The sequence below is a fragment of the Dicentrarchus labrax genome, unplaced genomic scaffold (genome assembly GCF_905237075.1).
Source record: "Dicentrarchus labrax unplaced genomic scaffold, dlabrax2021, whole genome shotgun sequence".
NCBI lineage: Eukaryota > Metazoa > Chordata > Actinopteri > Moronidae > Dicentrarchus > Dicentrarchus labrax.
In genome coordinates, this window is record NW_026136711.1 from 28639813 (window position 1) to 28652789 (window position 12977).

At 39.3% G+C, this 12977-nt stretch overlaps 2 protein-coding genes across 17 annotated transcripts in view; one reads left to right on the top strand and one right to left on the bottom strand.

Annotated features, from left to right (window-relative positions):
* Window positions 1–2291, top strand: part of rap1gapb (RAP1 GTPase activating protein b) — a 95396-nt gene extending 93105 nt beyond the window's left edge. For all 15 annotated transcript variants that reach the window (XM_051413663.1, XM_051413652.1, XM_051413655.1 and 12 more), the window contains one exon: window positions 12–2291. In XM_051413663.1, the coding sequence (XP_051269623.1) occupies window positions 12–95 (84 nt within the window). In that variant the 3' untranslated portion in view covers window positions 96–2291. The remainder of the gene's footprint in view (window positions 1–11) is intronic.
* Window positions 1671–11893, bottom strand: padi2 (peptidyl arginine deiminase, type II). 2 transcript variants are annotated; one of them, XM_051413666.1, is made up of 16 exons: window positions 11633–11893; window positions 9310–9481; window positions 8692–8761; window positions 8395–8456; window positions 7811–7928; window positions 7284–7436; window positions 6945–7135; window positions 6394–6497; window positions 5974–6085; window positions 5452–5559; window positions 4363–4514; window positions 4065–4212; window positions 3801–3894; window positions 3620–3699; window positions 2914–3054; window positions 1671–2780 (listed from the first exon to the last, which is right to left on the bottom strand). In XM_051413666.1, the coding sequence occupies exons 1-16, from the start codon at window positions 11785–11787 to the stop codon at window positions 2547–2549; spliced, it is 2094 nt and encodes a 697-aa protein (XP_051269626.1). In that variant the 5' UTR covers window positions 11788–11893; the 3' UTR covers window positions 1671–2546. The 2 variants fall into 2 exon arrangements, with proteins under 2 accessions (XP_051269626.1, XP_051269627.1); XM_051413667.1 differs by lacking the exon at window positions 11633–11893 and adding an exon at window positions 10906–11085.
* Window positions 11894–12977: the final 1084 nt, after the last annotated feature.

Genomic DNA, 12977 nt, shown 5'->3' on the forward strand with positions numbered 1-12977 from the left:
CTTTGTCTCAGCATCCCCATAAGAGGCATCTTTTGCCAAAAACAAGCCAAGGGCATGTGAACTACACCCCTGATGCAGAAGAGGAGCAGAGTTAGAAGCCAGATCAAGAGACTGACAGATCTTCCTTTGTAAGTTTGGCATGGATCTGCTGCCTGTCACGACAGACACCCAGCTCCATGGACATGTACCTACCTATCGCCCTCATTCCAGCTCTGTGTGGGACCCTCCTTGAATGGTCAAGGCAAACGACATGAGACCTCCGCACCCATGCAGCATCACTACTGACTCATTTGTCAGCTGGCTTAGACGAATAAGTCTGGCTGCTCATTCTTCAGGCCAGTAAGCTATGAATTCTTACTGTAACACTCAAATGTTGTATGTCCTCTTTAAAAGATGAGGATTTGAACAGGGTTTTAATCTTGCGACATAAAGAGTGGTAAAGAAATGAAGGCTGATCCAAAAAACTGGAGTTTAGAGTGTGAAACAGTGAAACTGGGTCTGTAGAGAGAAGAGTTGCACTAGAGAGGAAAATGTTTTTTTTTGTCAACCTCACATCCCACTGTGATATGTTGTACATGGGTTAAACTTTGATGTACCGTGTGTGTGTGTGTGTGTGTGTGTGTGTGTGTGTGTGTGTGTGTGTGTGGCTGTGTGTGTGTGTGGCTGTCTGTCGGGCCACATTTTGTGTTTTATTGATGATCTACTCTTCTTCTTCTGACTATTCTGCAGTGGATATTTGTCTTGTTTTACGACAGCTTCGGTAAAGCTGTCATGTTTTTGATGGAGGGTACTTCTGTGATGCTGTTGTTGGTGGCTCTAATAGCGCCTTCCTCCGAGGTGGGTGAAAGGTGATATATACCACAGAAAATACATCTGCAATTTTTAAATTCAAAATTTAATTGTAAGTCTGTAGAAAAAAAGAAATATTTTAACGTAAGTGTAGACTCTATTGATGCTATATAATTAGAGTAAAAAAAACGTAATTACTGTAGTACCCAAACCAGCAACATGCATCCTTAATCCACACTTAAAGGTACTGATGTTTATACCTTTGTCTCCAAATACTCTGTCACGCACCACTTGTTGATTTGATGTCTGTGTACGGGTATGTGTATACAATACAACAGTACTGTGCATGGTGTAAATCTGCTTGCCAAAAACCTCTCCTTTGTACACTGGTGCCATGCTTGACATAGAGGTGTTGTCCCTGTGATTTGTGTTTTATTGAAACCAGCCAACATCTCCAGATGCAGTGCACATTGCTGATAGAGAGCCAAATGCCAGTTTCCTACTTTATTTGTAAAGTGTAATATATGTACGTGACCCAAGCACTAGATTTTGAGTTATTTCGAAATGCTGACCTTTTGAAAAAACCTGATTTGTTGCTGAATAAGAATTACACTGTGATTCGTCTTGAAGTTGCCTTTCTAATGATTGTGTCGCGTGAGCTGCTTTGGAAGATGGTCATACTTAAAGGCACTGCGTTGCCAGCTGGCAACTGAATGTAAAACTATAGGCAGATATGCATTTATTTGTTCATAATCTGTTCCAATGAATGGTGATATTTTGTTGACTCCTGACCACAGTAAACTAGAGTGTGAAACAGCTCACCTCTCCTGAGCAGAGAAGCTTTTTTCAGGTCTTATGAAGGAAAGAATTGATACATAGAGTTGTTTTATTTCAGTGATGTGACTGAAGCGGACATGAGTTTTATTGTCTATAGTGAATTAATGACAGAATTTACAGTTTGTTAAAGTACAAAAGTTTTAAGACACTGGACCAAAAGCAAAACAGCCTCTATACTGCATTCACCAAGCTGTTTATAGCTACAAATAAGAACAAAGTAACTTTTTGCATTTGAAAAATTGCATAGGAAAAAAATATAGAAAGAGCTTTTTCTGTAATTATTACACATTTGTGTGTGTATTGTACAGCCTTTTAAATTGATTTATGGAAAGATCATTTAAAATGATTTTCCTCTGGACTTTGGAAATGCTTGAGTGGTTAAAGTACGCCCTCTTGTGGCTCTGTATTATTATAGCACATCACTATGTGGTACCATTCATCTAACTGTGCTTGCACTGTATGCCAACAGCCGGTCTAAACCACAACAAGATTGGGAGCGAATCCTCTATGTACTCAATTCAAATGATTGTATTTTTGTTCTTGTAAAGAGTCTGCTTAAGCCCTTGTTCAAAAGACTTGTTTGTAAATATTGCTTTTCATCCTTTTTTGTAAATAAAGCCAACAAAAATGTTTAATAAAGATGAAGACGCATACAATAGACCAAACCCCTGTGCAAGTGTTTTTGCATGTAAATGAGGCATACATTATTTGGGAGAAAAAGGCACATATTCCAAAATGATTGATAAGAAAATTAAGCATTTCATGATTTTAAGGCAGAGAGATAATGTAAGGCTTTGACAAGAGAAATATCCAACTTAAAGCTAACCCAAGGTGCCCTTTTTTTTGGCGTGAAAATTGTTTCAGAAACAACCCATCTTTCTGCCTCAACATGCCATCTCTACCCACTGTTCGGTTTCCATTCACATCTCCAGGTTCCACCACTTGAAGGCAAACGGTTCCCTGAGGACGTTGGAGCCGCAGTGCACCTCTCCCAGCAGTTTGTGGTAGGAGGCAAAGTCGTCGATGAACGTGCAGCTGAGGCCCAGGCCCTCCATCAGGCAGCACATCTCAGCCTCCAGGGCACAGCGTCCATTCACCTTGGGACCGAAGGGCTTTGGGATGCCGAGGTTTTTCCCCAAGACGATCATGTTTACCTGGAAACACATGTCAGATCAAGAGACTCACGGCGGTGCTATCAGCTCCTTGATTTACCTGCATCGTATTTCTACCTGATGAGTGCTTTTAATGTCTCTTAAACTGGAAACAATGATTGGAAGATTAACACACCATGTCAGGGTAGAAAGCCACTGCTCTGTACGTCTTGTCCTCCTCCACCTCCAATTTAAAGAGGATTGGCAGGTCAATGATGTCATCTTCGTCGAGGCCCAGCTCTCTCTTCAGGACATCCCTGTTCCAGTCGATGCAGCTCTGGGCAGGTAGTTAAAAAGACTTCATCCATTCCACATACTGCGCAACAGGCACGTTTTAAAACTAACTTTTGCTCATTAGCTCATCATTTTATCTCAAGATTATCTTTTATGTGTGGACGAAAGTATATGGGCACTCCTACTCGCTAACACTGTGTGTTACACTGAAGAGCACGGGAACTTTATAGGATGCCATCTGTCCAATGAGACAGTTTGTTAAATGTCTGCTGTTCCAGTAAAGTGCAAACAAGTAAGAAAAAACAGCTCATCGTGAAGCAGTAGGCTACACAAACAGACTACGTAAAGCACACTGTGTATGAATAATTTGGAAATGAGGGAAGTCGAACTGGGAGAAAATCCCTGCAGCCTGTGGAAAGTCTTCCTATAGAGCAGAGGCTGTTATAGCAGTGTATCAAAGGCTGCCCACATACCTTTGGCCATACAGTGCAGATTACGGAACATCACCAACACGAAGCCAAATTTTGTGGTTTGTGATTTTCACAGATTGAACCAGTCTTTCATCATCCTTTTCTGGGCTTGAGTCTAACCTAACAAATCCTACTCACCTGCACATAGTTATTTTCAGCTTGGAAACTGTCATGACTGAGTATATCATCCACTGTTATCGGCTCTTCATCTTTCAGACCTTTTTGGAAGAGTTTTACATGGTGAGTGCTAAGAATTATATGAGGACTTTGTAGATTACAGTTGATTTTCCACGGATAATATTGTTAAAGACAGGCCTACCCTCAAACAGTTTGGCTTGTCCGTGTCCATCCTTCTGTAAGCCTCTGAATAGTTTGTAGCCTGCGTCTGGGCTGGCCAGCAGCAGCCGGAAGCCCTGTGTACAGAAGCACAACAGACAAAGATAACACTGGCTGCCTCATATCCTGAGAGCTTACACAATCCTACAATGTCAGTATCAACCTGCAACAGCTAACAGCTTCCTGTCTTCTATTGTATATTTCAGATCAGCAGTTTAAGTGGTTTCTGTTTAAAAGGGAATAATACCTTTCTGTCAGGTGCAGGAACAAAGGTCATGAATTCATCAATGTGGCCGACAAGGAGCCAGTCAGAAAATAAGGCGATGGGCTCCTGAACCTTCTGAGCCCACAAGAAGTCTTGAACTACTTTGGTCATGTTCCGTCCTTTAGTTGCCCTTAAGTAGAGAGAAATGCAAGTATGTTCACAAATCTTCTGCCTACAACAAGGAACTGGATGTATTAATCATACAAAGAGCTGCTCGTATATGAATGATTCATAATCTTTACAAGTCAGGGACTCATCTCTGGGTCTGTTGCAAACTCACGTAGGGAAGGCCACTCCGATGAGGATTCTGCCCAGGGGGTAGTTTTTTCCATTCACAGTGACGGGAGGACTAACCTCCAGATTACCGAATGAGTCCAGACTGCTCACATCCTTTCTCTCGGCCACCCTCGTCACATAGCCAAAGTCGGGGCCCTGAGGACATGAAGGTGGTTAAAAATCCCCATCCATTCTTTGAAGACATATGAAAATACTCTAGGTTTAAACAATAATTTCTGTTTTTCTGCAAAAAAATTTACTTTTTATAAAACTACATCTATGTCCGTTATGAATACTAAAGTTTTTCCTCTCTACTCTTTGAGGATGATTGGTTGGTGGCCCTGCCATATTTAGAGGAAGCAGGAGCTCTCTCCGCTTCTTTTGCTCCTTATATTTGTGTTTTATCCTTTGAGGGTGGACGTCTGGCAGTCCAGTTTTTGGTTCTTAGTTTTTATAGTTTAGTTACAGTGTTTTGAGAGTTTTGATGGAGAAGCTCTGGATCCTATGGCCCACACTTCCTCCATCCTTTTGTTATTTTTGGCCTTTTGGGCCAGATCTCCCACTCCATTGTTTTTGTTAATGGCATTATTTTGTTAATAAAAGCATTTTTCTTTAAAACTATCTGTGTGTGGGTATCCGCTTGATGTGTTACTGGTCACAACTGGCTGAGTCATTATGTTTACTTCATGGCTGTAACATATATGCAAATATTCTTCATTTCAAAAGTGTAACTTCTGGACTACTTCACTGAAAAGTCTTTTTGTTCTCGGTCCATGTGCACTGAAGGTTTCCAAACTAATACTTAACTAGTTGTGATGTCAGAAAATCCTGCTCGCACATTCACGTCTTAAACACGGATTTATGGCGAGCACAGAGAAACGTTCCGCCTTCAGCAGATGGATGTGAAAATATCTCTAGTGTCAGACTGCACTTGCATCATTCTGCACAGTGAAGCTCAAACATCGGAGTGAAGTAACAAAAAAACACATTTCTGAGTTGAGGGGGAACTTCAAGATAAGACACAAAATCATGCCACTATGAGAATTTTGTATCTCCAAACGCCTGAGGAGAGAAATTTGAGTCTGTCTCTCACCAGTAGCTCATTATATGGAAAGTCCAGGAGTTTTCCATCTCGAGGGGAATCCAGAACAACAGGAAATCGTTGATGAGGTGAGTCGATGTAGCCAAACTCCAGCTCATCCTGAAAAATAGTATATGTTATATTTCTGCTGTCCTTATATTTCTTATCATATGATTATAATAATAGCAACTTAACTGATGTTTAAAAAATCCAATTGTCTTTTTTCTGTGTGAATTTAAATCAGAATTTTCCCTTTAATTTGTTTTTCTTTCTCATGATGTGGTTGCTTTGAAATCCAATGAAATCATCACAGTGTTGCCAACTTGACTTTTTCTGGCTGGTTTTTACAAGAAGTGTGTTTCTCATAATACTTTCTTCCTGTTTAATTTCACAATGTGGGGATTATGAAACCTATGACACTGTTAATGTAGCCAACCCAACCACCAGCCACTCTTTACTCCTATGCCACTGAAGTACTTCCCACGAACAGTATAGATGTGAATGAGAAGCAAAGATCAAATTAGTTCTTCTTACCTGCATCCAGCGATCTCCTCTGTTCACATACTCATGGCAAATCTTGAGCTTGTACCCGCTCTTTGTAACAAGATTCTTCATTCCTTTAAGGAACTGGTAGTTATCAGATGTGCTGAGAAGGTAACCGCAGGCAGAGAGGACCTTTTTATCAAGCCATATTTTGCAATCTTCGTGTCACTTCGAAACAGCTTTTCTTACTTCTTATTCTACCAAAAACATTGTTGTTCAAATTCTTTTGGATAAAAAACAATGACAAATGTAAAACCAGAATAAGGAAACTTAGTGTTGCTGTGAATCATCATTTTCATGTGTCCGCTAATTTTGGTAGTATGAGTTAAAATTAAGAAGAATGTGTGACACTACATCCTTTTGACACATCTATTGTCTTTGCATCTTTGTTATTCATCTGTCTGCTCTTACCTGCAGACAAACACCTCTACAGGATTAAGGGTGTTGGGTGTCATGATCCACGGTGCCACTCTGAACACAACTTTGTCAGTGAAAATGGGCGTCTCAGGGAGGCCCTATTAAAACACGAGAGAGGCTCCTGAGTACTGCCAGCTATACTCCTCTGTTTTTAATGTAATGTGACCATATATATTCAACTTCACAGGTAATTTGACTGAAGGAAAATTGAATCTAAAACAAAATTAATCTGAACCTGAATCTTCGTTTTTAAGTAAACAAATTCACTTCTGTTCAATTCACAAAACAAGTTCAATTATGTTGTTAATGAGTGTTAAAAGTTAATTTTTGACCTTGGAAATAGTAGTCTGACCAAAAAAAGTTTTTAATTTTATCTCAAGGTCCATCAGCTTTGTAGGGAGCTTTTAACCAGATCATCAACAGGAAGACGGTGAGATGTGGTTGAAACTCATCACAAACAGTTTAACATGAAACAATCTGATTAAACAACATAATGAACTCATGGTAGGAGGTGAAATAGATTTTAAAAATGTAGCAGATCTTACTTCACTGATGGGCTCCAACAGACTGAGGTTGATGCTAATGAGCCCATCAAAGTCTTTGTCAGGAAACCTGAGGCCTTCCACATAAAAGTTCATCTCTGCTCTGCCTCCGATGTAAGGCACTTCCTGGGACAGAACCTCACTGCTCAGAACCAGTGGATAGTCCTTCACAAAGTAGTTATAGAGTTTCCCTTCTAAGGTAAGAACAAGATAAACATTATTGAAAAAAACAATATCAAGGTTAGTAAAAAAAGAAATGTTTCAAGATAACACATAGTGCCTAAAATACATGCACGTTACATCATCTGTTCTGGGGCTTTCTCACCCCTCATCTTTACTCACGCAGGGAATTAGTCGCCTTATCAGAGGATCTGGACCTGAAGACTCTGACACTCTCTGCGTCGCCCTGAGAGATGTGCATAGTGAGCTTGTAACCCTCTGGGAGCTTAACGGGGCCTCTGGTCCGCAGCACCATGACAGACATGTCCTTCAGATCTGTACAGCCATAGTGAGACTAGTGAGTTAATGTTGTTCAGGTGTGTTGTTCAAACTTAGAATTTGGAATGTAAATGTAAAATGATGCATGCTATAAATGAACAAGAGAATGCAAACCTAATGAATAAAATCTGTTTTGACTATCACATTTCAGCTCTACTGGTTTGTCAGAGTAATTTGAGAGGGCTGCTTTATCAACCTGACCTTTACACTCACAGAGGTCTCAAGATTTACAATTTTATCAAACTGACTGACCATATCACCACTTTAATCTGCTGACTTTGGAAAAGTAAATATGAGTGCCCTTCCAATGCTGACAACATTTATGAACCTAATGATACAGAGTAAAGAATGAGAGTGAATCCTCATTTTACCTGACACTTTGGAGACAAAGTTCTCCTCACTGTCCGGTTTCTTCCAGTATTTCCGCTCTGAGTCACAGTTGACCAGTAGGATGGCTCCATGCCCATTAGAGCCCCATTTCCAGGAACCCTAACAACATGAAACAAACTTTTAGTTTGCTGGAAAATCTACAAAGGTACGAAAGGTTATTTGAAATAGTTGTGACTTGTTTACTTTCACATATCAAACTCTGAAACAAATATAGAATACAGGAACAAGAGTGTGTTTAAACAAGACACTCAGAGACAGATCGTGCCTCTGATAGAGAAAAGTTAAATGAATTGAAAAGTTTAACAACGTGGTGACGCAGAACTTGAACGGTCTCTGAATATAGCCCGTTCAGGCATTTACAGAGATCTCACACGCAGTAGGCAGCGAGACAAGTTTAGAATTCTAAATAGGAAGCGGGAACACTTTAAACTGATTAATATGCAGCACTCCTGTTCAGTTTGTTACACTTGGCATGTTATTGTTTATCAGAAAGTGAAAAGAAGAGAAAATATCTCTTTCATTAGGTGTCAAATTTGCCATCTAAAACTGACACATTTGAGCTCACCTTATTAGGGTTGTTTTTCTCCACAACATTATCTCTGTCAGCATCCACATCCAGAGAGATCTCTGCACGACAGACATTTTGTTTATCACACAGTGACTTTGCATGGCCAAAATATTCCAGATAGTGGTTCATATCATAGACCAGCTATTACAAATATAGACCGTTCCGGAAATTACATGAGTCGTGCTTGAATTTGATGTGTATTTAAACAAAACTCTGCTGCTATTAAGCTGACAAAAGAACAACTCAGAGTTAAAAGATTGAACATATGCATACATAACATATGCTTTAACATACCAACAGCTGTCAGATGCAGGACTGCTTTTCCCAACACCTCTTTATTCTCCCCATAGTACCTGACAGACAACTTATAAAACAAAGGCACAGGTTATTCAAATGTAGAAGATAACATTTTTGAAATTTTGCATGAAAAAACATGACTGAAAAGTATTAGTGCTGTACACTGCAAAAAAACAACAACCATTGAGCTCTGTATATTTTAGAATATCTCTTATGGTTATTATAAAAGTGATAAATAATTAAATTAAGACGCTGCAGGGAGAGTTTGACTTTGATATACTTCTAGTCAAACTCATAAATCATAAAATCCTAAGACTGCAGACAGTTCAGTTTAGAAGATTTTTTGTTGGTGGTTTGGTTTCAGGCTCTAAAACAAAAATGCTTTCAAAGAAAAAACTGACACACTGTTCTGTTTCATGGAAATTGCTTAACACTTAACACTCCCACAGAAGAGCAATTCCTATAACTTCATCTGAATGCTGGAAAATCCTAATCAGGTTTTTCGTTTGAATCAAGTTCCTACATAAGCATTTTTTAATCTATGGCTCATATCCTGGAGCTGTTCATGCCCCATGATCTGTGACATCAGGGTCATACACTTCTGTCATACTTTACCTTGCTATCATTTTCATATTGACTGGCCTGGCTCATGCTGATGAGTAGTACTGAGTTTCCATTGAGAGGTATGGGAGCGAGGTGGGATGTCTCCTGGGGCGGGGGCGTGATGCTGTACTGAACATTGGAAGTGCACTTCACAGAGAAGAACTTGGAGTTGGGAGGGGCACTCCTGAGACCGAGAAAAACAGCACATTTCGCTACAAGTTAGGGCTTGTTTACACAACACAAACATAGGATGTGTGAGAGCACATATTTGTTTATATACAAGTAAAGAAGAGCGTTGGCGTATACAGGCAGACCAGAAGCTCAAATTTCGTGACAGGTGGCAAACCAAAGTAGCGGCTGTAGTCATGATGAAGTTAGTCAGGCTATATTCTTTATTGCCCCGAAAGGCAGCAAAGCAATAAAAGTGATTTAAAGACATGCTGCTGGTTTTATTAAAAATAACCACTTAAGATGGTGTTATAAGGAATATGAAGTGTTGTGGTATGAGTCACAGGTGAGGACATGCCTGTATTCTGCCTAAGGACCAAGATACCTGATAGTCTCACACTATACCACCACTTGATCTCATGTTTTCCATGTCAGCTATTTTCGCAGTAATGTCAACTGAGCTTATAAGATATCCACACCATAGACATACAGTCCATGGTCTATGCTTTTTAAAATCCTGACCTAATAAGCAATACTTCAATGCCCGTATGTACATGTATGTGCACAGAATCAGCAAAAGCTAGATTTCTGTGGTAAGAAGGCTGTACGTTTGAAAGATATCCACTTGATTTGACTAACTTTTTACTTTAACTGCTAAAAGTCTCAAATGAGCTTCAGCTGAACTTTAAATGCATTTCGCACAAAGCACAAAGAGTGCACAGGACGAACGATTACAGCCACCAACAACTCTTTCAGTAGTGAGTATTGGTTTAAGATAGACTTGGAAAAACAAGTGAGGGTGAGCTACTTTTAAATGATATCAGACTTTCATATCTGGCTATTTAAAAAATCCCTCACAGTCCCTTGGCATCCAGGCCGTGTGCCAGTCTCCCACTCTACCCAGTAATCTAGCCTCATTCTGTTGTGTAGTTGTTGTGTAGGCAATTGGCAGAAAGTATAGCCTACATTACTTTAGGGACAACAAAGTCTCTCCTGTTGGACAGCAACAACAGCTGATTCTCTCAACAGTCCAAAACAAAAAGACCATCAGGGCTGCCTTCACCAGCTCTGGTGATGTGGGTTAACAATGGCATTATTATACACACACAGTGTATTAGGTAAGTACAACTCCTACGAATGCAGTCTAATGCAGCAATCCTCCAGTATTTCTATGTAAAGTTCGCTGTTTTAGAAAGATGTCGAGTCAACTTCATGATTATTTACTGATCACTTCATTAAAATAAAGAATGAGTCACACTCAACTCACTACAACAATTAAATTAACTTATAATGTAATATTTCCTGAGGAGAATTTGGAAATTTAAAAAAAAAAAGAACATCTTCAGAATACAATATAAGCATGACATATCCTCACAACAACAACAAAACAAACATCAAAGCCTGTGTGTGCAAACGCCAACAAGTTGGAGCACACCCTACCTGTAAAGGTTCACATTGAGCTCCGAGCCGACCACACATAAAACGTTTATAGACCTGTCATAATCTACTCTGAGAGTCCGGGGGTGAATCATGGCTGCAGGGACTGACAGGGAATTGCTCCGTTATCAGGAAGCGAAGACGCCGACTAATGTCTTGGACACTGCGGCTGAGCTCAACAGGCGATTATGAAGGCTGCAGGTACCGAAAGTTTAGCCTCTGTGTTCGCTGATTGGTCAGCCGGCTGCCACCCCCCCCCAGCCGTGTCACCTCTCTCTCTTTATCTTTCTTGACTGACTCTCTCTCTGTTTACTCATCCCTAAGGCAATGGCTTGCCTGTGTCTTTTGTGTTTATTTAGTGTCAAGGTTCTCATGCAGATCCGTGATGGGAGGAAACACATTGTGACATTTGAACTAATAAGTTATTACAGGCTGAGTAACACTATAGTGTGCTTTGTGCTAGTTTTGGTCTGTCTCATCATTATATTACAGAAGTATTAGTATGTGGCGCATGCGCAGGAGTGAGAATAAAAATTACACCCTGTCCCTTTGGGTGTAGTTTTCTCTAATATCTCCAAGAAAGGAAGAAGAATGAAAGAATATTTTGGCAAATAGCTCGACCTGAAAGTGACAAACATCTTAATCATCATTCACAACATACAACATGTGTGTATTCGTGCTGTTTGTGTGTAGGTGTGTCTCTTTAAACGACGATCGCGTTTCATTTTACCTGAACAGGTTCGCCTCCATAGCGGTGCCAAGAACATGGAGAACACTGTGCGCATTTTCTGTGTCCAGACGACATGTCCGATGAAACCCTGAGGTCACTTTTCTCTTCTTGCGTAAGAAAGCAGGTTCGACGGTTTGGGAAAGTTGTTGAAACATGGTTGGTTGTTGTTTTCCACAGACTGGTGAGGGAGTTTTGGTAGTGGCAGCCTATAAATGTGATTCCAATTTGTAATTTGAGACAGGAGGGAGAGACTCACGCTATTTGCAGCTGGGTGAAAACCTGTGTGAAGTTCTCCAGGTGCGACTCCTGATTGGATGCTGAACGGGCGATGCTCCTGTAGTGCAGCGCTTCCAGATAATAAAAGGAAAAAGTAAGGAGAAAGGATTTAGGATTTTGTCTGAGGGCCAAAAAGTGGTGAATCATATTCAAATCCTTTACCTAAATAAAAGTAGCAAAACACTTTGAAATACCTAAAGTGAAGTAACTTTAAGTGCAGAAAAACTTCCCCTGTGACTGTTAAACTATTAGACTATATAATATTATATCATTTGATTATTATTATTCGTGCATTAATGTAAAAGCATTTTTTATATCTACTATCAACTAATAATTATTTACATTATGGATTCATCTGTTAATTATTTTCAAGATTAATTGATTGATTAAAATTAGTGAGAACGGTCCAAACCTCAAAATGATAAAAAAATAAATTAAAATGATTGAAATAATTTAAAAAGCAGCCAAATGCATCTGTGAAGCTGGAACCATTGAATGTTTTTGCAGGAAAATTATTTAATTGATTATCAAAATAATGTATACATTTTCTGTAAATTGTCAGAGTGATTAATAGACTAATTGTTTCAGTTGCACTTGTACTGTTGGGTAGTTTAATGTATAACAAAACATCATATTTTATAGGCTATTTGTATGTTTTTATGCATTTATCTGAATTTGTAACTTAAGCTAACTAAATATAATTGGAGTGACGTAAAAAAAGTAAATTTCCCTCTGACATACAGTGGAGTTATAGAAAGTGGAATACAAAGGCTAAAGTACAAGTACCCCAAATTAGTACTTAAGTGCATTACTTGAGTGAATGTACTTAGTTACATTCCACCACTGAGAGCAAAAACATTAAACATGCTGATATTATTAACATACATAAATAATTATGCAGCTGTGGAGACAAATTAAATGCATATTCATTTATAGTAAATTTTCTACATCCTCTGCACACACATTTGCTTATAAAAAATATGGTCACACTGCTCCACTTGCTAAACTTTAAAACACTTAATTTCTTAAATAAACTCTTAAGAGCCTTAAGTTTTATTTTGCCAGTTCT

Bases quoted from the DNA above. Each gene is read 5' to 3' on its own strand.
- padi2 (XM_051413666.1), bottom strand. From the start codon at position 11,787: ATGTTTCAACAACTTTCCCAAACCGTCGAACCTGCTTTCTTACGCAAG. The intron at 8,762-9,309 runs GTAAAGTATGAC...TTGTTTTATAAG, and splicing joins AATATGAAAATGATAGCAAG to TTGTCTGTCAGGTACTATGG. The intron at 3,055-3,619 runs GTGAGTAGGATT...CTACCTGCCCAG, and splicing joins CTGAAAATAACTATGTGCAG to AGCTGCATCGACTGGAACAG.